The 27,770-nt window shown below is 42.4% G+C and overlaps 1 protein-coding gene across 1 annotated transcript in view; it reads right to left on the bottom strand.

Annotated features, from left to right (window-relative positions):
* The window catches only part of LOC115198228 (protein AF-9), a 55,443-nt gene that overhangs the window by 16,761 nt on the left and 10,912 nt on the right, over window positions 1-27,770 (bottom strand). Inside the window, exons 3-6 of the mRNA XM_029760012.1 lie at window positions 6,132-6,214; window positions 5,685-5,828; window positions 4,804-4,842; window positions 3,600-3,728 (exon numbers count right to left, since the gene is read on the bottom strand). Coding sequence (XP_029615872.1) covers window positions 3,600-3,728; window positions 4,804-4,842; window positions 5,685-5,828; window positions 6,132-6,214 — 395 coding nt within the window. The remainder of the gene's footprint in view (window positions 1-3,599; window positions 3,729-4,803; window positions 4,843-5,684; window positions 5,829-6,131; window positions 6,215-27,770) is intronic.

The following is a 27,770-nucleotide window of genomic DNA, read 5'->3' as shown; positions in this document are numbered from 1 at the left end:
AGGATCCTAGCAACTTGCTCGAGTTCGGTTTTGAGCTACCTTTAAGTTTAGTGGATAGGTTAACATTTTATTGATAGTTAGTGAAACATCTTAAACCATTTGGATTACATATAACATTACATAAGCTTTGTAAATAACGAAAGGTTAGTTCAGCCATAACTAATGCTCCAAGGATTACGCACTGGCAAGAGGGAAGTCGATGAATGGAGAAATCCCACTTCGGGGTCAGTGGACACGACAGGGCAAACACCTAATTAGTCTGTTTGACACACTGGCGATTAGCAACAACGTGGGTCAAAAAGCTTGGCTAATAGTAACTCCCGGGTGTCCAGAGCAGATGGTAGGGGCTGAAAACTAACTTCTTGACCTCAAGGCCTTTTGTACATACAGTCCTTCAGAAAGTATTCACACCCCTTGACTTTTTCCACATCTTGTTGTGTTGTTACAACCTGAATTTAAAATGGATTCAATTAAGATGTCACTGGCCAGCACACAATAACCCCACAATGTCAAAGTGGAATTGTTTATACATTTTTACTAATTAATAAAAAGATGAAATGTCTTGAGTCAATAAGTATTCAACCCCTTTGTTACAGCAAGCCTAAATAAGTTCAGGAGTAAAACTCTGCTTAACAAGTCACATAATAAGTTGTGTGGACTTACTGTGTGCAATAGGTGTTTAACATCATTTTTGAATGACTACCTCATCTTTGTACCCCACGCATACAGATAATTGTAAGATCCCTCAGTCAAGCAGTGAATTTCGTGATGGATAACGTTTTTAAAGCAGACATTGAATATCCTTTTGAGCATGGTGAAGTTATTAAGTACACTTTGGATGGTATATGAATACACCCAATCACTGCTAAGATACAGGCGTCCTTCCTAACTCAGTTCCCGGAGAGGAAAGAAACCACTCAGGGATTTCACCATGAGGCCAATAGTGACTTTAAAAACAGTTAGAGTTTAGTGGCTGTGATAGTTTTCTCCTGAGGATGTATCAACAACATTCTAGTTACTCCACAATAATAACCTAATTGACAAATGTGAAGAGGAAGCCTGTGCAGAATTACAATATTTCAAAAACATGCATCCTGTTTGCAATAAGGCACTAAAGTAAAACTGAAAAACAATGTGGCATAGAAATTAACTGTGTCCTAAATACAAATTGTTATGTTTGGGACACCTCCAGCATGGTGGTGGCTGCATCATTTTATGAGTATGCTTGTCATCGTCAAGGACTAAGGATTTATTTTAGCATAAAAATAAACTGAATAGAGGTAAACACAGGCAAATCCTAGAGGGAAACCTAGTTCAATCTGCTTTCCAACAGACACTGGGACTATTGTACAATCCAGGTGTGGAATGCCTTTAGACTTACCCAGAAAGACTAACAGCTGTAAAATCGCTGCCAAAGGGATTCTAACATGTATTGACTCGTGGATACATATGTAAATTAGATATCTGTATTTCATTTTTAATAAATGTGCAAACATTTCTAAAAACATGGTTTTCCCTGTCATTATGTGTGTGTAGATGGGTGAGATTGTTTTTTTTTAATTCATTTTGAATTCAGGATGTAACAACAAAATGTGGAATAAGTCAAGGGGTATGACTACATTCTGAAGGCACTGTATGTACCACTGAAATTAGTCTAGACTGTTGACTAGATATTCCAGGGAAATGTGTAGGGATAATGAAATTAGAGGTTTGCCACGTCACAGTGAGATTTATTGGGGTCAAAATAAAAAATAATTCTCTACCGGGGACAATTTACTTGGCTTCTAGCGTGGGGGGCTTGATTACAATGCTCAAATCTATACACCCCTGACAACTAAATGAGCAAAGACAATGTTAAGTCTGGCCATAGCATATCAAAGGAATCCTAATAATCAGTGTTCATTAATTTAAGAGAAAGCCCTTGAGCCACCCTGGGGCTCTTGTACTGCTGTGTCAATGAAGAGTCTAACAACAAGGTAAAAGGAAAAAAAGGGGATTCCAGTTTGCTTGAGAAGAGACCTGGGAACTTGTTTTGTCCAGAATGTGGGGGAAGGGAGGGAAGACTCAACAGCTGTAAGCGCGACCTTAATTTGCGCGGACGGTGAAAAAAAAAAACCTGGAGGTGGAAGCGAGTGCATTTCCTTTTCTCCAACTAAACGACGTGACCCGTGTGTCCCGGGGTCACGCCTTCTGGCCCCCAGTCAATATTTCATAGATGTCTTAAAGCCATTAAGCACGTCTAGACGGTAGGGGTGTGTTATGACCTGCCCAAACCTTTTGATTTAGTCTATCTGCTCCTGACCCCTTGGACCTCTAGCTGCTAACCTGCTCACACAAAACTGTTTTAGACCAGTAAAAGGTGGAGATAAAGTGATGCTCTATCAATAACAGCCAACCCCCCCCCATACCAAAAGACTGGCACGTTAATAGATGCTCCCAGAACATGTAAACCTAGAGAGGCCATGAAAGTGAATGGACTGAGCAAAGTCGAAGGTACCCCGTAAATGTACATGTCAACGTTTGCTGAATGTCAAACGGCTACAGTCCTAAGAGTATCACAGGATTCTTTGCAAGTTAATACAATCTGCAGGCATTTCACTGTTCTAAAGAACTTTTCATGCCAAGCACCAGCAAATACATTCCATGTTACTTAAGATGGTAACATTTTAAATTGAGTATATGGATGTGTGCATTATGTACTTTACTAGTCTCCTTGTAATAATGACCTGCCACTCAGCACTATGTACAGCAAATATTACAACGCTGTACATAACAGTTCTGCTTAGAACTGTCAAGGCAATTTAAAAAAAACTCCAAAACAGCTCAACGAGTAATGTGCAATAACGAGTTTCAGCAGTTTTGTTTTGCCTATAAAAATGCACTTACAGTCAAGTATAAAAAGGCAGACTGCCATAGCAATCAGTAACACTTAAAAAAGCCATGTGGGGTACAAGTGATCCGGAAGGAGAGGAGACAACAGTAGGTGGGTTGCCATTGGATGTTAGTGGAAGTGTGTGTGTGTGTGTGTGTGTGTGTGTGTGTGTGACCCCTCTGCTCCATCAGTAATCCATCACACACAGTCTGTTTGGATTGGAAACCGTTTCCATGTGCACCGGGCCTTTCGTAACCCGGCCCTTGCAGGAGTGGGCTCTGCCGGGCCGTGGTAAATGATACCATTTAAAGGGCCTAAAAATAACACTTAATGAAAGCAACATGCCAGTTAGACCCCATATACATGTCGTTTCCATCCATGATTCTAAAATTGGTTCTCTGCGACTGCTAGAGAACAATTGCATCACAATGAAACACTGATACGTACCAAGTTTCAACAGGCTTTAAAATGAGTGACTTTTATATACTGCCTAATGGATACATTATGGCCATTGCTATAACCGCTATCAGTAGCATACCTTGCATAAGCCCAAGTCGAGCATCTCTGGAAAATCCACAGACTTCAAATACCCTCAACATCTTTGAACCTAGCCAACTATGCAGGGATTAAGCTGGGGGAGACTTCGAAGAAGTGGGAATTTTTGGGGACGAGAGGGAGGACGGGGAGACTGTCTAGCCCCGGGTTGTACCTGGAGACCGCCACTGACCTTTGACCCCGGGAAGGCCTTGCTCTTCTTAGCATCAGACAATGTCAATGTCAGGGAGCTGCTGGGGAGGGTGGGCAGCTTGAGATGCTGGCCGAACAGAGACGTGGAGCCCTCCTGCATTACCATCACCTGGAAGCAAAATGGGGTCATTAAACCGATGCCTTCATCCGAAGTGACTTATAGATCATAGGTGACACCCATTTTAATATAGAAATGTAGCAGATGTGGGAATCAAACCTACAACAGAAGCAACATAACAGTAAAGACAACAAAACACTACAATAAAAAAAGACATTAACAGAATTATATTGTCCTGATCAGCATGTGTAAAACTGAGTTTTGTATCTTATTGTGCGCTCAGTCTGGGAGTGAAGAGCTTTATGAATCTATTTGAATTGAAAGTACTGCATCAATTGGACAGTTTCTTAATTCCTGCTTATAATAGTGGATTGTGTGTGAAACTTAAGACTGCTTTTGTTTGGACAAAAACTTAAGCCAGGCTAACGTATTATCGTAGTGGTCTCGTCGATGCCAAGAGCAGTAAACTTAACATTTGAGCACTTAACACTGCACGTTGTTCCTGGAATCCCTCACAGGCAGTCATTGCTTTGCATGGAATGACAGTGAGCACGCGAAGAAAAGACAACACAGCTGCTTTACTGTGGGTCTAAATTTGAGGGTGCATTTTGTTTGCGGTGTCACTTCAACATAGCAGCCGAGGGAAGAATGAATGTTTCATGTCTTGCCTAGCAGCAAGAGGTTAACGAAGGGTTAAAGCGCCACTGAGAACACGCGGCCTGTTTCTCAGAAGCTCCAGTGCCCTGCAGTTGAAATGAGCTGCTGTGAGTCAGCACCAAAACAACTTAGTAAGCATTTCCTTTCATACAACTTTCCCCACCTTCCGGTGTTTCCATTACCCTTTCTCCAATAGAAGAAGGGGACAATAGAGCAAGGCACGGGGTGGGTTCCGCCTTTACAATGGTAGAGGAAACACTGGGTCAACAACATGCGGAAAGTCTCAGAAATAATAGAAGCTCATCCAACTGTGCGTATTGGATAAAGGTCCCAAATTTTACTGTGGGTCATGCTTAGAAGTCTATATTGCCATAGTGAGAGAGTCATAGCATTGGGGAAGATACAATATCAACACATTCTTACGTAAATGTTTCAATTTGAAGAGAACGCTAGTTCACATAAGTCTTACTTTAGAGTCTTCCAAACTTCTTTTGTTAGGATCCCGTTGCTGTGGACACACAAAAAGCATGTCAGTGTACACGCAGCAGTCAGCTGTACTGGAGAAGGCCTGAAAACATCCAGTGGGCTGAAGAAATGTGACTGACAAACCAGTCTCTCAATTAGACCACATCACATTCAGTGCACATCTGTTGCCAATCTTATTCATTTCCTCTGAAAAGGAATCCAATCTACGTTAAAGTGCACAGTGTTGTGCGCACAGCCATAAAGCATTGGTGTGTTACTGGAATGAGCATGGCAGGGGGGCCTGCTAAAAATAAAAACACACCCCTAATCTTGTAAATTCCATAAGTTCCTGAAGATATTGTCCACTGAAATAATTAAGAAATCTATTCCAAAATTGACATTCCTATGTGGGCACAAGGCTTTCTGGAGGGCACTGGGAAGAAAGAACAAACGTGTGAGTAAACAAAAAAAGCACTTCATTCCAGTCATAAAACATGACTGTGAGAGTGGTTTGCCTGCCAATGGCTGACCTGATAAGCCCTTTTTCCTGCCAATGGCAGGTCTGATGTGTGACCGACATGAATGATACCTAGTTGCCAGCAAGGTCGTTTTTTTAAAAAGAGCTACTCATTGGTCTACGTTCCATTTAACTTCTGAATTGTCATTTAAATCGTTTACCTTTCCAGGTGGTGTTTATCTCAATAGCCTTAAGCATGGGTGGCCATACTGGATATTCAGGGCTTTGCTCCAGCCCTTGTCCTGATGATTACCTCAAGCAGGGATGGAGCAAGCCTGTAAATCCAGTATGGCTACCCATTCTTAAGGCTATTAGGACAAACACCTGCTATTGAGATGTTCCTCCCCCACCCTCCAGTCTTGTCGTACCCCGCCGGCTTTGAGCAGCTTCCTGCGGAACTCCTCCGTGGGGTTGTTGAAGGTGAGCTTCTCGCAGCGCAGGTGATTGACAGGCGGGTGGCCGTCCAGGTGTAGGAACAGGTCGTAGTCGAAGCGCACTTTCTTAGGTTCTTCCTGCGAAGAGCAGTGGGACATCCGTAGGAACAAAAGAAAGGAGTGAAGTCAGTTGCGTACTAAAGTCCAAAATGGTAAACAGTCATACAAAAGCAAATTTGTTAACCATATGGAATTCATAAAAGATCAACATCAGCACTGACCACATTAAATGTGTGACATTTTTCAAACGCTCAACATAGATCATTTAAAAAAATACCAACGATCATGGTCACCAATGGTACATAAATCTGGTTAAGCCATATGTTCACAGCTTGGGATCTTCAGTAAGCAATACGCGTCGAAACCTTGTTAAAAATGTACCTTATTTCTGAAGTAAACTTCAATGGGCAAGATGAAGCCTGCGTATCCAGACTCCTCCACTTTATAGGGTGGATCCTTACACACTGAAACGAAGGGGAGAAAAATCAGCTTTTCACTCAACGCAGGCATCACTTGTAAAGGTGTGACGTGTCCTATGTAACAAATGCCAGTGTGTGCATAGAGTCCCTCAAGGATATATAAAATATCTGGGGAGCAGTGTGTCCCTGTGTGCTCCCGTCTCACCGATCTTCCACTGTTTCTAATGTTTCTGTTAATAAAGCCTTGAATAGGAAAGGGAGTGATTCTCCCCTCTCCTTTAATAAAAAAAAGTTATGTGAATGTGACAACAGCACCAAGTCTCAAGGTAGCAGTTCATTTCCAAGCATGGCTCTAATATAATAGGTATTTGACCATGCATATTCATCAATGCTACCTTAAGATTACAAACAGAAAGCCCTTTGTGTGTGTGTGTGTGTGTGTGTGTGTGTGTGTGTGTGTGTGTGTGTGTGTGTGTGTGTGTGTGTGTGTGTGTACGTGTGTACAAGACATTGGCACTAATGGGAATTGGAATCTGTTGCTGCCAGCCAGCAGCACTTGCTTACAACTCAACACTGCCAGTGCCAAGACACTACATGAAATGCAGCGCTCTCTCATGGGATCTCATTATAAAACATGAATACAATTTCCGCCAATAATCTGACGCAATGTCGATACCAGAAACCCTGGGCTTATATTAGATACAAATACACATCCCAAAGACTTGGATCTTCCCAACAGCACACCACGACACACTTAGTTCCCATCAGGCTGATCAGGACAAACAACCTGCGCTTCAGGTCAGGGGACAACCTCAGACACCCATTTGTCATTCTCTACATCCCAGGGGGCTTTGCAGCAAGACTGCCAGCTTGTCTGCATGTGGAGTCAATATGTATTTACTGATAGTAGTTTCTCTTCAATTTGCCTTTCAGCTGCCTTACTAACTCCATTTCAATTCTTTTAGCTTTTGCTAGTCTTTACAGATTAGTATGAGCAGCATAACCATAGCCAGTACAGATTGGACATTTACTTAGTGCTTTATCAATGTACAATGGGCTCCATTGCCCATTTCATCTCATTTGGAGGGATAAGTACACTATATTTTATTTAACTAGGCAAGTCAGTTAAAACCTGTTGAGGCCAGGGGGCAGTATTGAGAATTTTGGAAAAAAATATGTGCGCATTTTTAACTGCCTCCTACACCAACTCAGAAGCTAGAATATGCATATTATTGTTCAGGTTTGGATAGAAAACACTCTGAATTTTCTAAAACAGTTTGAATGGTGTCTGTAAGTATAACAAAACTCATATTGCAGGCAAAAACCTGTGAAAAATAGATTTAAAAAAATGAGAATTTTGTGACTGTACTATTTAGTGTCATTGTTTTAAAGATACCACAGTGAGAAAGGATTCAGTTCGCAACTCCTACTGCTTCCACTAGATGTCAACGATCTTTAGAAAGTTGTTTGAAGCATCTGTGATGAATACAGACCGAATTAGAATGCTTACAAGTTGACACGTCATCACTTCATTTTTTGCACCTGCGCATGAATCTGAGAAGATTCTTTGTCATAATCGTTTATTCTAGACACTTGATAGGTTGTGTGAAAATATTACCGATGTTTACTGATGTTTCACGTTAAAAATGGACCAAAAGATTAATGCTAAACAACGTTTGACATGTTTGAACAAACATAAATAGATTATTTACTAGGTTTTTTTTTTGCTTTTCGGCGTGACTTTACACTGCCCACCTCATTTTGTGGGAGCCTACTGAACGCTAACTATTTGGACATAAATTATGAACTTTGTCAAAAGAAACCACATTTGTTCTGGACCTGGGATCGCTGGCAGCGCCTTCTGATGGAGATAATCAAAGGTAAGGGGATATTTAGAATGTTATTATCGATATTAGATGATGCTAATGCTAACGGTATAGCATAGCTTAGCTTAGCTTATAGCTTAGCTTATGTTGTTAGCATAGTACCCAGTTTATAGCAAAATGTGATTTCCCAGTAAAGTTATTTTGAGATCTGGCCATTCGGTAGCAATTACGAGATGATAATATATTATTCTTTGAATGACAATATTATAATTTACCAATGTTTTCGAATAGTAATTCCGTGATTTGTAATGCTGGATTCACTGGGAGCATTTGAGCCGAAAAAAATTCTGAATTTCACCGTGACTGTAAATGCTGTTTTTGGATATAAATATGAACTTGATGGAACTAAAAATGCATGTATTGTCTAACATAATGTCCTATGAGTGTCATCTGATGCAGATTGTCAAAGGTAAGTGCATAATTCTAGCTAGTTTTCTGTCTGTTGATGCCCTTCTTTGAATTGGCTAAACATTACACGCAGCTATTGTCAATGTACTCTCCTCACATAACCTAACTTTATGCATTCTCCGTAAAGCCTCTGAAAATCGGACAGCGTGGTTAGATTTAGGAGATATATCTTTCAAATGGAGGAAAATAGTTGATTATTTGATTATTTGAAATGATTACTCTTGCAGTTTTGAATTCCCCGCCATGGTCACATGACAATGAATCCCATTACCGGGATAAGATCCTGCCCCCTGGCCTCAACAGGTTATCAGAACAGCGATTACCGAGTATTTACAATGGCCAGCCTACCAAAAGGCCTCCTGCGGGGACGGGGGCTGGGATATTTAAAAAAAAATATAGGACAACACACACATCACGACAACACTACATAAAGAGAGACCTAAGACAACATAGCAAGGTAGGAACACATGACAACACAGCATGTTAGCAACACAACATGGTAGCAGCACAAAACATGGTACAAACATTATTGGGCACAGACAACAGCAAAGGGCAAGAAGGTCGAGATAACGATAAATCCCGCGAAGCAGTCACTGTCAGTAAGAGTGTCCATGATTGAGTCTTTGAATGAAGAGATTGAGATCAAACTGTCCAGTTTGAGTGTTTGTTGCAGCTCGTTCGTCGCTAGCTGCAGCGAACTGAAAAACACGAGCAACCTAGGGATGTGTGTGCTTTGGGGACCATTAACAGAATGTGACTGGCAGAACGGGTGTTGTATGTGGAGGATGAGGGCTGCAGTAGGTATCTCATTTGGGGGTAAGTGAGGCCTAAGAGGGTTTTATAAATAAGCATCAACCAGTGGGTCTTGCGACAGGTATACAGAGATGGCCAGTTTACAGAGTGCAGTGATGTGTCCTATAAGGCGCATTGGTGGCAAGTCTAATAGCCGAATTGTAAAGAACATCTAGCCGCTCGAGAGCACCCTTACCTGCCGATCTATAAATTACGTCTCCGTAATCTAGCATGGGTAGGATGGTCATCTGAATCAGGGTTAGTTTGGCAGCTGGGGTGGAAGAGGAGCGATTACAATAGAGGAAACCTAGTCTAGATTTAACTTCAGCTTTGATATGTGCTGAGAGAAGGACAGTGTACCGTCTAGCCATACTCCCAAGTACTTGTATGAGGTGACTACCTCAAGCTCTAAACCCTCAGAAGTAGTAAATCACACCTGTGGGGAGAGGGGCATTCATTCTTCTTACCATTCTTCTTGTTTTGGAGGTGTTCAGAACAAGGTTAAGGGCAGAGAAAGCTTGTTGGACACTAAGAAAGCTTTGTTGTAGAGCGTTTAATAATCCGGGGAGGGGCCAGCTGAGTATAAAACTATCATCTGCATATAAATGGATGAAAGAGATTCCTATTGCCTGAGCAATGTTGTTCAAGTAAATTGACAAGAGCGTGGGGCCTAGGATCAAGCCTTGGGGTACGCCCTTGGTGACAGGCAGTGGCTGAGACAGCAGATGTTCTGACTTTATACAACGCACTCTTTGAGAGCGGTAGTTATCAAACCAGGCCAAAGACCCCTCAGAGACATCAATACTCCTTAGCCAGCCCACAAGAATGGAATGATCTACCGTCTCAAAAGCTTTGGCCAAGTCAGTAAAAATAGCAGCACAACATTGCTTAGAATCAAGGGCAATGGTGACATCATTGAGGATCATTAAGGTTGCAGTGACATCCATAACCTGAGCAGAAACTAAATTGCATACCAGAGTGAATACTATAGACATCAAGAAAACCAGTCAGTTGATTATTTTTCCAACACGTTTGATAAACAGGGCAAAAATTAAAATAAGCCTATAACAGTTAGGATCAGCTTGATCTCCCCTTTAAAAATAAAGGATGAACCGTGGCTACCTTCCAAGCAATGGGAACCTCCCCAAAGAGGAGAGACAGGTTAAAAAAAGGTCAAAGATAAGGTTGCTGCCCCTATCATCGCAAAGCCTAAGAGCCTAAACCCAGATGTTTTTTTGGGGTCAAGTTTAAGGAGCTCCTTTAGCACCTCGGACTCAGTGACCACCTGCAAGGAGAAACTTTGTAGTGGGACAGGGGAAAAAAGAGGAGAATCGGGGCTAGTTGCATTAGAAGGGGTTGGAGATGAGGAAATGTTGGACAGGCAAGGCTGAGTCAAATAGGAATCCTGACTTAATGAAGTTGTGACTAAAGAGCTCAGCCATGTGCTTATTGTAAGTAACAATCACATCAACATCAAGGGACATGGGCAGCTGTGAGGAGGAGGGTTTATTCTCCAGGTCTTTAACTATTTTCCAGAACTTCTTGGGGTTAGACCCAAAGAAAGAACTGCTCCTAAAAGTAACTAACTTTTTTCCGGATAGCCTGAGTGCACTTATTTCTCATTTGCCTGAACGAGAGCCAGTCAGTATGCGCGTGAGTATGCGTGTGCCGAGCCTGTCGCTAAATGCAATTCTTCAGGTGGAGTAACTCTGCAAGATCACAGTCAAACCACGGGCTGAACCTGTTTTTAATTCTCACTTTCTTTATGGGGCATGTTTGTTAACAATACCACTGAAAATATCAAAAAAGAAGGTCCAAGCGTCTTTGTCAGAGGGGATCAAGCTGATTCTATACCATTTTACAGAGGCCAGTTCATGAAGGAAGGCTTGCTCATTAAAGTTTTTTAGCAAGCGTCTATGACAAAATCAGGACAGGTCATTTCACTGAGCAGCCATTACGAACACTGGCTGTAAAACAATGATCACTAAGGTCATTACAGGATACAGATTATTACCCATCAGGATTATTTGTAAGGATAACGTTGAGGAGAGTAGTCTTTTCTGGGTGTTTGGAGCCATACTTTATGGGACTGGTAATAATCTGAGAAATATTTAGGGTGTTCCATTGCTTTAGGACTTGGTCAGGTAGTATAAGAATGTCTCAGTTTAGGTCACCTAGCAGGACAAATTCAGAGTTAGTGTAAGGGGCCAGGAGAGAGCTTAGGGCAGGTAGGGTACAGGCCAGTGCTGATGGAGGATGATAGCACCCAGCAAGTCAACAAAGTGCTATTTGAAAGTTTAATGCTTAAAATCAGCAAATCAAATTGTTTGGGGACAGACTTGGTGGAGACAACCGAGCACTGAAATTGATCCTTGGTAAAGTGCCACTCTCCCACCTTTGGAAGAGTTAAGCTTTAAATTTGGTGTGTTGCACTTGTGAATGTATGATTTTTATTTTATTTGGCGCTCTGTCATTTCACCGGATGTTGTCAAATCGATCCCGTTAATAGGAGTTGAGGCCAAAGAAGTTAACCATGTCTCAGTAATGACTAAACATCTAGATTGGAGCTGTGAACCCACACTTTCAATTGATCCATTTTAGGTAATAAGCTTTGAGTGTTAACATGCAGAAACCCCAGGCTTTTACGAGAGCAGAAATCAGTGAAGCAGATAATCAGAGCACAAGTCAGAATTGGGGCTAGCAACAGTACATGATGGGGCAGGGTAAACATGCACATTTCCAGATATCATCAGCAGTAATACAATCAAGGCACGGCAGAGGACAGGGAGAGCTCTCCAGTGTTGATTTATTACATTTGAATGTGCATTAGATGGGAACAAGATCATATTGTACAGCAATTTCATCAGGCAACATGAATACAAAGCCAGCGAGAGGTGGTTAGATTAGGATGGGAGGCCAAAAGTCTGTAACCAATAGAGAGTCAGAGTTCCGAGTGTGGGAACAAACTCTGTCCCACGGTTGGGTAAACAAGAAAGTTCATAGTCAGCAAAGCATGCAGGAGTCATGAGGCAAATAGCAAAAGGCACAAGAAAAAAAAATATACAGTGGATCCTCCTTTAAAAAAGTTGCGTCTTACTGCGGCACACCCTGCGTGCTGCTGCAGAATTCTGTGGCATGTCATTTAATTCTCACCTATTTCTTCTGTTACTGTAAGTTATTGCTAGTTTGACCACCAGAGGGCATCTTTGAGAAGCATTTGATGGCATTCCGTATTGTCATTACCAGAGAATTTAAAACCTTTTTTGTAATAACATAGTATATGGGATTGATTAAGAAATTTGGCTTAATTCATTTGATTAATATTATAGCGTTTCAAAAATCGGTGATGTCACTCGCTCTGAGACCTTGAATTAGTTGTTTCCCTTGCTCTGCAAGGGCTGTGGCTTTTGGGGAGCGATGCTTCGAGGGTGGCTGTTGTCTATATGTGCAGAGGGTCCCTGGTTCGAGCCCAGGTAGGGGCGAGGAGAGGAACGGAAGCAAAACTGTTACACGGGCACCATTTTAAATCAAGAGAATCTTCTCTTTAATTATGTAAGTCCGGGCAGCGAGCTTGTTTGTCATCGATCGCTAGACCAGAAATAGAAGTAAAAACAAATCCCTACTATTTTATTACGCAGACATAAGCACAGCTGACACCAGAGGTGCGGATGTTTACTTTCTAAACAATTTTTTTCTCCCCAGTTTTGTCTGATGAACAGATTGTAGTGGTAAAATAAACTCCAGTCAAAACAGGCTCTGCGAATGTTCGATTCCATTAATTTGCTATGTGCTCGCGCAAGTGTTCAGCGCTATAGATAGCCAGAGCGAATTTATGAAAGCACCCAAATGTCCATTGAGAAAGCACAACGACTATACCATTTAGCTAAGAATGACAAGAATAATCAAGTCAATAAACGTTGGGTAGTTAGATAATTAGCCTATTAGGCTAATACACTGGCAAGTTTGATGTATAACTACTACCATTAGGTAGCATACCATTACAGCAGTATGTACCGGTATGTGGTTCGTAAGGACAGCGTAGCTAACAAATTGTCAGCCAACATAATGTATAAGGTAACTTATTTGAAAAGTCATTACTTTATTACATGGAGTAGCAAGCTACCCCTTGGTCGTTAGGGCAAATCTGGTCTGTGATAGGAGGAATGGGTTTTCACACCTAGCTCAGCTATTAGACTATTCTTTAGTAAAGGGTGAATAGTCTATTGTTCAGCTATTAGCCGCCCTCCTCAACTTGCAACAAATCTCATTCCTTTCCCTCTTCCACGCGTCATTATTCTGCTCCTGAGTGGCTCGCTTGTGGGCGTGCTGGCAGGATATGGCAGCATCTTCGGTTGTGCGTCAGGAATTCTGCAGACAGTAGCACGTTGTATGAAGGTGTGCTTATTCACAGGCAAATTGTTTTATGCTATGGAGGTACATTTGTGTCTTTTTGTCGAGAGCAAAACCTTTATGTTCAATCAAAAATAATTGTTCTGAAAGCAACTTTTTCCGACACAAAGGAAGTCATAGCGGACACCTACGAAGAAGGACTCTGGTAAGCAGCGCGGGGCTGTACTGACGTACCCTGAAAATTACATTTGCTGCTTTAGATCGAATGGTCATCTCTCAGTTATTGTTTTCATATCTATAAAAAAAAATAAGCTGTTTTCTTTACTTTCAGAGAGCGAGCTGATCAAGGGGTCGAAAATGTAGATAGTCAGATGTTCACTGCCCGAGGACCAGGCCGTGGAAGCTTTATTTCTGGCAAAAGTGTCCATAACCAGAGGTAATTAAACTGTTCTGTGTTCTTTCTCTCTCTTCCTCTCTGCCTGTCTTGTTGTACATGGAACCTGTCTCACATGCATTCATTAAAAAACCCTTAAGATGTCAGCTGCTAATTTTCAGATTTACACCACATAAACACAGCCATTTTCACTGGATTATCTGTTGCTGCCAAGTCATGATTTCCCTGGGGGTTAGCCTTGCAATAACCAAGTGGTGAGACACATAGCCCTCTATATTTAAATGTCCCAGGTACACTCCGATGGGTGTCTGCGTCACATACAGTATCTTCTATTGACATCTTCTATTGTTTGTCCTCGTGTCTGCTTTTCAGCATAAAGTACTCCGTAGCCACTTAGTGTGGACACCAGGTGAGACCACACACACAATAAGTCTCTCCCCCTTCTCCCTAAATCCTCTAGGTTTTATCAGCTGTTTTGGTGAACCCCTCCCGCATCTTAACTGAGGGCACAGCATGATCATAGGTGAGAGGTCACTTGGTCGGGTCAACAGGAAGTATTATTAAAGAGATGCTTTACATTGAAATACAGAGAGAGGTGTAGTAGTCCCAGAGTTAAATGATCCAAGGTCAGTTTTGCATTTCACCTCCTGATTTAAGATGACTGACCGTGTTACAATAAAAAAAACAAGGCTTAATTATGCTCTCTCGTCTGCAGGTATGTTTTGATGTGAGAGAGGAAGCCAATCCCGTCATCGCCACCTCACCCGCTCTTAAGAAAACCTTCGGGCCAACTGGGGGCCCAAGGCTGGTTAGAAGACACAGCAATTGTGATGAACTGAGAGAATATTAGGGTAGCACTAATTCATGACTCATATGCTGTCTGCCACTGTTCTTACCTCTTTCCCTTTGTCTTCTACACCTCTCTCCCCACCTCTCTCCCCACCTCGTCTTTCTTCCTCATTTAATAATGCACACCAAATGTGCATTGAAGTACAGATTGAACTTGTATTTATAATATTACAATTATCATAATAATGCATTTATAACACCTGGATAATGAACTTTTCAATACAGCGTTTCACATTCTCCACTGGTTGAAATGAAGTATCTCATTGAAATATTATCCTGTGTTCTCAGATTAATGCAGATGAAGGGAGTTAGAAATGTATTGGTTTTTTCCTCTCTGTATATATGAATTACAAATCAATTATGTTTCTAGTCTATTACATAGTTACAATGTGTAATCATTGATATCCCAGGAGCAGGAGTGGTAAACACTGTTGAAGTGTATAATTGTAATACATACATGCAGACAGCATCATTCAAATAATGGATTTTGACATGACTGAAAAAGAATGTCTCAGAGATTCATACCTGAACCACACCTTTATTTGCCATGGAAGAGTACATGATCAGTGAATATATTCAATGTACAGTCTACAATGTGGGAATCTCATGCGTGGTAATAACTACAGTACATGTGTATATAGGACTTGCATCCTTGGCACAATAAAGTTATTATATTCTACTCTATCCATAGGCTTCATTAATGCCATTCAGACTTGAAGTTGATACAACTATGATAACTGAGGTTCATAGATTGGTATGAATATTCGTTTTAGGGTCCATACACAGACCGGCTACATACTGTAGCAAGCTACACATCCATAGGCATACAGTTATTTTTAATCCTCCACTACACAATAAGCAAGTAAATAGTTAGCTAGCTATGTTACTTCAGCTGCATTGCAAGGCAAGCTTACACAATTGTACATTCAATTTGCAGTAAATGCTTTAGCTAGCTAGATTCTTTACATCCACTGTTTCACAAGACGACAGCCTGGTTTGCTGGTTCTCTCAGGAGTCCCTAAAACATTAAACACAAATTACAAATTCATTCTCCTAACACTAGCTAGCTGGCTAATGTTAGCAAGTCGGATAACTTGCTAAATAGCGATTTTCGTGAATTAACTTTGACAAAAAAATATGTACAAACGTTTGTCTCTACATTAACTAACATATTGCTCTCAATTGTAAATATTTTGCTTGACTCGTTATGACAACTTACATCTGGTTCCACCGTAATCTTTTGTCAGCCATCTTTGTTGAAGAACGCCAAAAAGGCAAGGGTGGCTCGTGTCAAAATTCGTCATTGGAAGCACTCGATATGATTGGTCATATAAAAACCTTGGGACCCAAATGCATATTGAGTGCTCTAACTGTGGTGGTCTGGAGCAAAGAAGCTGTGATTATGGGTACCTCTAAGTCCAAGCTCGCAACTTTTAAAAAAGGAGGAACCATTGGCTGTTTGAAATGACACACACATACAACGATTTGGGGCTTGCCATTGTCAGTTCAGTCAAACTGTCAAGGTCAGACAATAGTCTACTAAAGGCAGTAAAATGGCAGGGCACAGCATGACATGGACAACCAACAAGGATAAACAAAACAGGGGTTTTAAAAATGACTGCATTCTCCACCAGTGTATGCCAACCACTCAAAATGTGCCAAATCTCATAGAAAACCAGACAAAATGTAAATATAAAAACATTGTCAGAATGGTCAAAACAGCACTCGTCCCCTAAAGAGTCTTGGCTGGAAGTAGCCTAGAAACAGAAAGCTAAGGAGCCAAACTGCAGCGACAGACAGAATGCCAGTTGCTCACATTACACCAGCTCCGAATGACTGACTGCTGGGATGGCTAGACAGAGGTCGACCTCACCGCTGGGGTGGTACGGGGGTCGATCTCACCGCTGGGGTGGTACGGGGGTCGACCTCACCGCTGGGGTACGTGCTGCCCCAGAACCCAATAACACTAAGCAAATATTGTAGGTTATGATTAATTGCGCGGTCAGGTCAGATTCAATTACATGCGGCCAAAAGATTCCATTCACAGCAACCAACTGGCCTTATTTATGTAGAACCTGGGTTGACAAGGTGAGCTACACCACCCAGAAACAGTGTACGATAGTCTTGAGCAGTTCTCTTCTTTTAGCCTCCAGCTCCTTTTCCTGTGTGGGTGTGAAACAAGTAAAGAAGCAGGTGTGTGGACCTGTGAGACCGTCTGGAGGGTGGTTCCTCGGAGGGTTAGCTAGCGTCAAACACCTGGTCTACCTCCCACAGTGTCTCCCTCCTCATTGCCCAGGCAGGATCTCCCCAATCATTTAACACAGCAAAGCTCAACAATCCATCCACCAGTCTTGAAATCCCCTATAGCCATTGGAAGCTGTAATTTACATTTTATGGATCAATCAATCAACCAACGAACAGCCTGCTTATTGTATTGCAGCAGTTGGGGTTTCTAACATGTCGAATCAAACCACTCACTCTGTAGGCTTTGTTAAATCACCACAACCCCAATGTTTTGAAACTATTTCATCAACTCATTTATCACCCACTAAAAAAAGTATTACTCGCCAACACACAACGACGACGACGAACCGCTAAAAGCAGCAGGTGGCCGTCCTATCGCTTGACGTACTTGGCCTCCCGTTATGGTGTACTTGCTCTCGAAGCCTAAATCAGTAGGCTTATCAGTATTTCAATGCAGGATCCCTGTTGCATGGTAAGTCTCATGATGCAGCTAAACTGGACAGCAACCTGTGCAATGCAGATCACCATTATAAGCAGTGTGCTCCTAAAACATACTAGAAACAAGTGACCCTAGAAGGAACTCATCAATTTGATGAGAAAGCAAATACATTGATCTACCAAGCCAATACATTGGCTATCTTACCCTCCCTCTGTGTGCGTCACATCAGACAGGAAAGGGTGGGGGAGTTGGCTTTGCGGTACCATCTTGGCTACGTTTCCCTAGTCAAAGTTGAAAAGGTCACTCACTGTACATGCAAAGGAGCGACTGGAAGAGCGAGGTGCACAATACACTCATTGACCTGTAACAGGAACTTTGCCAACAATTACAGCAAAGTTTTGGAAGGGAGAGCCTTTTTATTGAGCAAGCCCGAGGCACTCACTTTTTCCCCCCGCAGATCAAGCCGAGATGCCAATCATAGAACAATGCATTTGTCCTTTCCCCAGCGACTGAGTTGTAATGAGCCAGAGTTGGATGACACAGAACTGAACTGTAAAAGAAAAAGGTTGGAAAAATAAAATCGTCAAGAAAACGTCTTTCATCTACTTCACCAAAAGCTCCTTCCGCCCACGAAATCTTTGATTTCCCTCTAAACCCCTGCCCTCCCCTATTTGCGCCCCTTCACCTTGAATGGGGAGCGATAATTAACTTAACGTGGTGCCCTTACTGTATTGTACTTGGGATTAGAACCATCATCCAACTGAGTTCTAACAGATGCACTTAACATATTTTAAGATAACTAGAATACAGTTTATCCACTGAAACTACGCAAGACTTTACCCTAAGGCACTTTCAAGAGAAAATACATATTTTTTTAAAATCTGTCAAGTCGATCGGTCAAAGTGGCTGAATAAAACACTGTCAAAGAAGACATGCTGTCAAACTCCATATGGTACATAATATGGTAAAGGAGAGCTTCTAGCTCAGACAGGGCCTCCGTCTGCCTAAGGAGCAATAGAAAAAGAGAGTAGCCTCCATTGATGCAACAGGTACATGCTGGTAAAATTCAATTTCAAGCTTTATTCAACAATGATAAAGCTAACAGTTTAAAAACACAAGTCCTTTAAAGTTAGTCTTCAGTATGACCCTTTCAATTCGACAACATTTGGTCCGTGACTCAGCTGAAACACTGCATTATCCATGACTCAGCAGCCTCACCTTTAAACAAACATAATAGGTGCACGAACTGTGTGTGGCATCGTTTAATTAGAGCATCTAGATTCTAGTGTCTGAAAAAGGCCATCAAGCCACAGTGAACGATGTCCATTTTTTTAATCGAAAGACCCAGCTGCGAGGTCTTGAATGACAGACCATGCTGTACTTATTTGGATCGCCATTGGCAGCAGCTACTCTTCCTGGGGTCCAAACAAGATTTAAACAATTACATCATTACACATTTACAATACAAAGTGTATAATACCACAATATTACATTGCAATGTATGTATGCAGAAAGGTCAAGTGTCTTCCCAACTGGAAGAATATATTTGTTTTAGATGCCTCCAAGTCAACTTTAAGGTTGTCATTTCTATGGGTCTTTTTGAACTTGCTACAAGAAACAATACTTACAACAAGTGTTGACAAAAGCTTTGTTTCATGTGGCTACAACTTATGCTCTGCTCAAAGGTTTCCAAATGGTCATATGCCAAATGGTGAACTCCCACTAGAGACAAATGAAGTTGTGAAAAGGAACACTGCTTATCTCCTGAAAACAAACTTCAGCGGCGGAACAGCGAGTCTGCTTGCATCGAGACGATTTAGTGGTGGTGAGTTGCTCAACCTATGGAGAGTAATGATTAGACGCTCCGCAGGGGTGAGACCTCAATCCGCTAATGAACATCCTCCCTCCAACACCGGGGTCATGGTGCCCCACACAGGGTCCAGTGGGGCCCCCCGAGGAGAGGTCACCTGCTCCTCTTTGGACTAATCGAGTTAGCAAGGGACTCAATACACAGGGGGCCATACGCTAAGCGCTTAGGATCAGCACACACTGCAAAAAAGGTGTCATCCAGGATATCCCCTCATCAAGCAAGGGCCACGGGGCCAAACATCAGAAGGTGGAAGGTTATGGCCTTAAAGGAGTTGACTGAAGAGTGCAGACAGAACTGTACAATGCTCAAGTGCAGGGGGGGGGGGGGGGGGGGGGGGGGAGTGTGGTCAGGCCTTCAAATCTGTTCATTCATTTTCATTTGGCCGAGCTGCAGCCAACCTGAAATAACAAGCCATTTACAAAATCGGTTTGCCGATAATTGGTCCCAGGCATGGACTACTTAATTACCACAGCCCCAACGCTCTCCTCTACCCGTTCGCTCCCGCTCCAGCCTTCTTTCTTCTGCACTATTGACCTATATGACTGGCTGCACTGCAGACTGCTGTACAAGCCCACGAGCAGCCCAAGACTGATTACAGGAAAATCTAAGCATTTTCAATAGCCACAACCTATTTGTCTGTCCAATCAAAAAAGGGGAGGGAAGTAGAATTTCACTACTGTGATCTGAAAATAATAGGCATTAAACATTCAACTAGGACTATCATCATCATCATCATCCATGCTTGGATCAAACACCAGTGTAATTCCTCATGCAGGCGGCTACACTAATATGAGTCATCAGCATGCCAACCCTTGTCAAGTTTACCTTCTAGTTTAAGCCAGTACTGTTTAGTGTAGTTTTGTCCACTATTTCAACCACTTGATTGACTACTACTTGTAGTTTTGACCCCTACTACTAAGTGAATTTGGGATTGTAGTTTGTAATGAAAAGCGCTGTATAAAAATACTACCACCACCAATCCTGACAACTCATGCGCTAATCAAAGCAATTTCAGCCAGTCATCCCCGTTTCCTTCCTGACTCCTGTCGGTGCCCAACTCTTTGTAAAGGCAATTTGCTCCCGTTTGCCAATGTGGACGTTTGGATTAGTGGAGAGACGCTCAAATGGCACACTCCTCTCCTCATTGCTTGTTTGTCTGAGGAGGGAAAACAAGAAAGAGGGGGAGAACCAGGGATGAGAGCACTTCCTTCCACAAAGCACACCTCGCCATATGGGGGGTGGGGACTCTAACACAAAGGTGTAAATCTGCCTACCACATGGGAAGACACCAAAGACAGGGAGGGGGATGTGTCCCTGAAGCTTCAGGGTGTCATGGCAGCAGCTCTCAGGGGGAGTACATGAACAATACAAACCTCGTAACCAAATCATAAACATCTGCCACTGAGATTCACTGGACGACTTCCTCAAGCATCCCTTACAGGATCAGAGTTGGTTGATTTGGACAAAAATCCGTATCGCGCTAAAAAAAAAAAAAAAAAAAAAATTGCCTGAATTGATACGATAATGATAAGTTTATCATCAACGTGCACAACCATAGTTTTTCAAATTAGCCTTTAAACTACTACTTTGACAGTTGTACCCATCAATTGTCCCATTAACAAAAACCCATTTCATTTAAAACGTCTAATTCCTGTAGTAGACCTATAGGCTACTCATCGTAATGGGCGAAATCAGCAATATGCCTGCAATAAGTGATCAATGTCGATCATTTTCGGTTTACCGCCAGAGCTCTACAACATCACGAGTCACTATTCTACCTGATTATAGTAAGGGCACTATCGGTGTGAGGAGAGTATTTTAGGGGCATTATGGTTAGATCTCATGAGAATAGGCTGGCCTACTCCATGACAACAGCATTAAAAAGTTCCCCCTTCTGCCTTTGTTTCCCCATGGTTCCTGCACCTATACCCCGAACCCCCGGTTCAGAAATAGACCACTGATCTTTAGCCTAGATCTTGAAGGTGCAACTTCTAGTCCCATACACCCCTCTCCTTACCTCTACTGATCCAAAACCACTGAATGTGAGCGTACTGAATGATGATTCAGCGGCCAGGCCGACGCTGATGTAGAGGGGTGAACAGTGAACACATATCCTCATCCAACCAACCACAGCTGCGAGCACCGGGCGAAAACGCTCTCCTAACACTAAGCTTAACAGTCCATGGCTGACCTCATCAAAGTAAGCTCCAAACAAGAGCATATTTTTTTGTTTGTTTCAAGAATAGTTTTCTAACAATATTGGAAAGACTTGTCCATTAAAAACTATGATTATTATTTCTCAAATGTTTTCAAAATCACTTAACTTCCATTCACAGCAAGACAATGCATTTAGTGTGCAACACCACGTCGTTGCGCCAACAAAGGCATGTTACTGGGCAAACAGATTGACTAACTCAGTCTGCATGGGACCTGGACTGAACTAGGTATAGCCCCACCAAGCCCCTCTTAGATTTGTGATCTCTCCCTGATGCCAGCAGCCATCCCAGGTAATTGACCTTTAGGAGCGGAGATGGTAAGGAGACACATTCCTTTATCGCAAAACCCCCAACACCGACCCCATCCCCAATCAACAAACGACAGCAAGATATTTATTAGGAACAGGGCACTCACATCCCGTAATTGGCACCATACTAGGGTGATCAGTTGCTGGGTAGAATTCCATTATGGTTCTAATTAAAAGGCCATTAATGGTGGCCGCACTGACCAGTCTCACTTCCTTGCAAGGCGATTTCATTTCCTGTACAGTATTGTTTTCAGTGCACCTCACTGAGCTCCCCAGCTTGTAAAAGGTTTAAGAACACCAAATCCCCCCTCTGCCATATTTTACCCAGGGCGCCTTGCTGTCAGCGCACCAGCTGGCCATCAGTCAGCGAGGCCATTGGTGGTTGCTCCATCACTCTCCAAGTTCAATCTGCTCCCCCAGCCTTCAAAGCACTCTCAGACAAGGTTGTTTCTTTCTTCAACCTCTGGCCCTCTGTTTCCCCGTCCCATTGACTTCCACGTGTCCGGTTTCTTCAAATGCAGTGGGTTTTATACAACCACAGACCTTGGTCCTGTATGGTCCCACTGGAATAGCCAAGGTAGGATGGGAGATTTCATAAATATCTTCCCCCAAAAAATATTCTCATAAAATCTGTGCTTTTGAATGTTACAATTTCCTCTAAAATAGCCATCCATTCTGCAGCTTCCTTTCTTCTACTAGCAACTTCTTTGAAGGCTAAATTGGCAGAGGTTAAAGGTATAGTTGACCCAAATTACAAAATGACACATCGGTTTCTTTACACTGACAGCAATCCATGCTTTGGTTTTATTTTTCTGGCACAGTTTCCAAACGCTAACATTTTAGCATTTGTCATTGGACCGACACTAGCATTTTTTGCGCACCATGTCCGAATCATCCGGAAGTATCTAAAATTGATTGTGAAGCTCAAAGTCACTTAGATGACTTGAACATGATAATAACAAGGAAACTAAAGCTAAGCATGGATTGCTGTTATACCCTGTCCATAGACTTCTTACAGGGTAAGGAAACCAATACATAATTCTGTAATTAGGGTGAACTATCCTTTAAAAACATATTACATGGAAGGACAACAAAGCTATCAGGAAACGCAGACAATCGCCATCGTGTGAAATGGAACAAAGCCAGTGTTGCATCACCTGTTTGTCATCGCTGCCTCCATTCAGGCCTGCTCTCTGGGGGACCTTGCCTTAGGATTACCCCCAAACTTCTCTGGACCAGGAAGTATTTCCCACTCACCTTCAACTCCCTGGCCTTTCCTCATTTGGATAAAAGTCCGTCCTCCACCCGCTCTCCTCCTCAGTGACCCAGAAACCGATAAGTGGTCGCGGAGATGACAATTGGTTAGTAGGCGAACGGAAGTGTCGTCCCCTCCTCGATAGTCACCCTTCATCGAGGATAGTCATGTGTATGCATCCTACCAGAGTCCTTCACCGAAGAGTTTTGAAATCTGCCACACCTCCTTTGAAATCAGCTTTTGTTTTGTCGTCGGAGAAAAGCATGCACACGTAAAAAAATGATACGCTACTTATTGTTTTACCTATAAAATACCTTGCACAACTAACTTTGTTTTATCACATTTATTTTGGGATCAACCCCTGTAAAAAGTCATTTGCCTGATGACGCGCAAGTGGCGAAGGGGAGTCCCATTTCATACAAGCTCATTTTTCATCCCTCTCCTCGATTACCTTTGACTTTTTTTCAGAGAAGACGAAGGAGTTGCGCTAATTGAGAAAAGGCCCCTGCGGTGCAGGTGGGGAAGATTAAATTGGCCTACACTGCATACATATGGGGATTGATTAAAGCAAATTACAAGGTGGTCATGCTCACGATTAGCGCTGGGACTATACCAGTATCGCAAACTTTTTCATGCCAAAAAAATAAAACAAAGCAGACCAAACTCTTTGTTCCTTTAAAAACCTCCTGAATGTAAAATAGTTTGCTATAGCTTGGAAAATAAATGTGACTCTGGATGACAACATAATGATGTTTGTTTCCAACATTAAGGCTGTTTTAAAAGAAGTTAAATCCGCCTCATGTTTTGTGTCTTTGCCATGATACTAATGAGTATCGCGATACTGGTATTAATTATCCCAGCCCTACTCATGATAGACCTAGTCGAACAATGCATAAAATGAGAAAAATCTTCAATAGTCTTTTTATACATGCCTTTATATAAAAAAAAGGCTTCATAAATTAGGCACAAGTTGCTGTGTGAAAACACTTCCAACTGACAACTTGTACACTTCTCATATTTTACAAGTAAAAACAGTCTTTCCAACCATTGTGAATGGAAAAAAGGAGCATGACAAAAGATGACTTAAATTACGGACTGCCAAAAAATACCCAGACTAATCGTTTATTAGTCTTCTTTTAAAAAGGCAGTGACCGGCCGGTCTTTGAAAAAGTGACCAATTGCAAAGAAATATGATAAACAAGAGGGAAAAACCCTTTTCTGGCCAAAAATTCAACTGTTAAACTAAAAGAAACATCTTATTTCTTTTTCCTCTGACATTATTATTGAGCCTGCGGTTTGTGGGATTTATGACAATTTGAGTGGAGTTGAGTTCCCAGCCATGTTTAGAGTTTGAGTTAAGCTTCTCACTGCTTGCCAAACTGACAACGGCCACTGAAGGATTCCCCGTTGTCGAAGCAGCAGGTCGGATTTCTGCCCTGTATCCTTGCTGTGCCCACCACATATCAAGTCCCTCACCCCTCTTGATTATTATACATTGCACGCCTTTGGAATCATCTTGTGAAAACCTAGTCTTTGATGGAAACCTGGAGGCCAAAATGGAACCGAAACCATTTTCATATCAACGTTTCTCGTGAGGCCACTCGTTTAGACCCCACTCTCAATTTTCACAAACACTGAATCAGTTTAGTCCATCAAGACAGTACCCAAGAATAACAAATTGCCATAAGAGTATGGCAGGAGTGTATTAATCTCACACTAATTAAAATGTCTCCTTGTGCTCATATCCCAGTTCAGCCAAGCCATTTGGCTCATTATTGAAAATGAGAAGAAATCACTAACAGCAGCAAGTCTTGACTAAAATGTTCCAGCTTTAGTTTCTGTAAAATGTTTAAATTTTAAAAATGTATGGTAAGCAGGGAGCAAGAGTGAAAGACCTGGCAACAGACAGCCCTTATAAAGCAGTGCTTCCATAAAGCACTTCCGCCACCCTCGCTTTCATTGACAAAACCAGGGGAGAGTGAGCATTTACGGCTCAGTTCCTGTTTTTCAGGCGGCTGCCCCCCTCTCCATCCCCACCTCCTCCCCTTTCCCAATCCTTTCATGCCAGCAAGAACAGCAGCAGCGGCAGGCAGCCTGCAGTTTCACGGCCCGGGACCTTTGTGCTCCACCTATACAAGTAGGTATGATTTCTGCCGAGTCGTAAAACAATTACTGGCAAATTCTTGCAGCTCTTTGATTTCTGGCCAGAGGCTGAAGGGGGCGAAGAGGCGGAGGAAGGGCCATAGGGCGGCTGATGGTACCTCTGCTATACAGTGAAGGGCGGGGGGGCACAAGGAAGGAGCGGCAGAGGGGGCTTTGTCCAGTGCTGGGAACATCAAGGAATACTGGAGCTTTGTGACAGTGCTGATGCTGTGGTCATTAGGAAACAGTAGAATGAACTGAAGGTCCCAACATAACATGAGCAGTTGCTAACCTCTAGCAGTCTTCAAATTCCCAGTACCGTTGACCAACTTCCTGTCTCTCCCCGATTAATAAAACACCTTTACTATGAAACAATATTGGATTGTAAAATGTATACAACATCTTTAAAAAGTAAAGAGGGGTTCAATGCCAAAAAAGGTAAATTGCCTCAAATCCAAACAGTTGACACTCGAAACCCAAGAAGGACCGATGCCAATTGCCAAACTACAACTGACGGCACTGTATTCTCTGCGGTTTCTCAACTTCGCCAAAAGCCTGTCTCTCAAATCACAACTTCGTGCCCCCTTAAACTAAATGAACTAAAATCTGTGGAGCCAACATTCAGCCGGCTGGCAATAGTCAAGAATGTATGCCTTTCTGGCATGACTGTGGTCTTGGGGTGACACTGAGGTAAGGATACAGGCAGAGAAGAGGGGGAAACCAAACAGGCTTCTGGCAGGGGAGGGTGTTGCTGACAGACCTCCCAAATCATGAGGGGGAAATCGGGGGAGAGCAATGGTTTACACTCTGCACATCTCCAATAGGAAATAATCAGTCTGAGGCCAAGAATGTCATGTCAAGCCCCAGGGCTGGAGACCCAATTACCTCAGCTGAGATGTGTGTATAGAAATTGTGTGTGTAGAAATTGTGTGCAGAGTGTGTGCGCTCAATGTTGGTGTGTGTACAGCGCATTCGGAAAGTATTCAGACCGCTTCCCCACATTTTGTTACATCCATATTCTAAAATGTACTAAATTAAATGTTTTTCATCAATCTACACACAATACCCCATAATGACAAAGCAAAAAACCAACAAAAAAAACAGACATAACTTATTTACAAAAGTACTCAGACTCTTTGCTATAAGATTTAAAATTGAGCTCCTGTGCATCCTGTTTACATTGATTATCCTTGAGATGTTTCCACAACTTGGAGTCCACCTGTGTTAAATTCATCTGTGGAGATGGGAGAACCTTCCAGAAGGTTCTCTCTGCAGCACTCCACCAATCAGGCCTTTATGGTAGAGTGGCCAGACGGAAGCCACTCCTCAGTAAAAGGCATATGACAGCCCGCTTGGAGTTTGCCAAAAGGCACCTAAAGGCCTCTCAGACCATGAGATTCTCTGGTCTGATGAAACCAAGAAAGCGTCACACGTCTGGAGGAAACCTGGCACCATCCCTACAATGAAGCATGGTGGTGGAAGCATCATGCTGTGGGGATGTTTTTCAGCAGCAGGAACTGGGAGACTAGTCAGTATCGAGGCAAAGTACTGAGAGATCGTTGATGAAAACCTGCTCCAGAGTGCTCAGGACCTCAGACTGGGGTCAAGGTTCACCTTCAAAAAGAACAAAGACCCTAAGCACACAACCAAGACAACGCAGGAGTGTCTTTGGGACAAGTCTCTGAATGTCCTTGAGTGGCCCAGCCAGAGCCCAGACTTGAACCCAATCGAACATCTCTGGAGAGACCTGAAAATAGCTGTGCAGCGACGCTCCCCATCCAACCTGACAGAGCTTGAGTGGACCTGCAGAGAAGAATGTGAGAAACTCCCCAAATATAGGTGTGCCAAGCTTGTAGAGTCATACCCAAGAAGACTCGAAGCTGTAATCGCTGCCAAAGGTGCTTCGACATAAGTATTTAGACCCTTTACTCAGTACTTATGTAAATAAAAAAAATACTGATATTATATGTCAACATTTCTAAAAACCTGTCTTTGCTTTGTCATTATGGGGTATTGTGTGTAGATGGATTAAATAGTTTTTTTCCTCATCAATTTTGGAATAAGGCTGTAACATAAAATGTGGAAAAAGTCAAGGGGTCTGAATACTTGGTGTGCGCGTGCATCCTGTACCTGTATGGGAAAGGCTAGCGTAAAAGACATCACACTTCCTCCTGATTCAGCTCAGATAACAAAATACATTTTTTTTTATCCCCATAAAAATTTGTCGTTTTAAGCTAGAAATCTGTTTTTTGCAAGGCCTGCGTCTCATTCCATCCGCCGATGTCGGCTTTCCGCATCTGTGGGAAAAGATGGCAGAGCTACAGCGGTGTTTGTCAGACCATGAGACATCTCGAAAATCAATCTTATCACGAAAACGTCTGTAGCGTCCAAACGGTTTGGCCTACAAACTATTATCAAACCTCTATGGAAAGGTGAATCTTACGAACA

The sequence above is a fragment of the Salmo trutta genome, chromosome 8 (genome assembly GCF_901001165.1).
Source record: "Salmo trutta chromosome 8, fSalTru1.1, whole genome shotgun sequence".
NCBI lineage: Eukaryota > Metazoa > Chordata > Actinopteri > Salmoniformes > Salmonidae > Salmo > Salmo trutta.
Note: the sequence above shows the minus strand (reverse complement) of the source record. Positions and strands in the feature narration are given on the sequence as shown.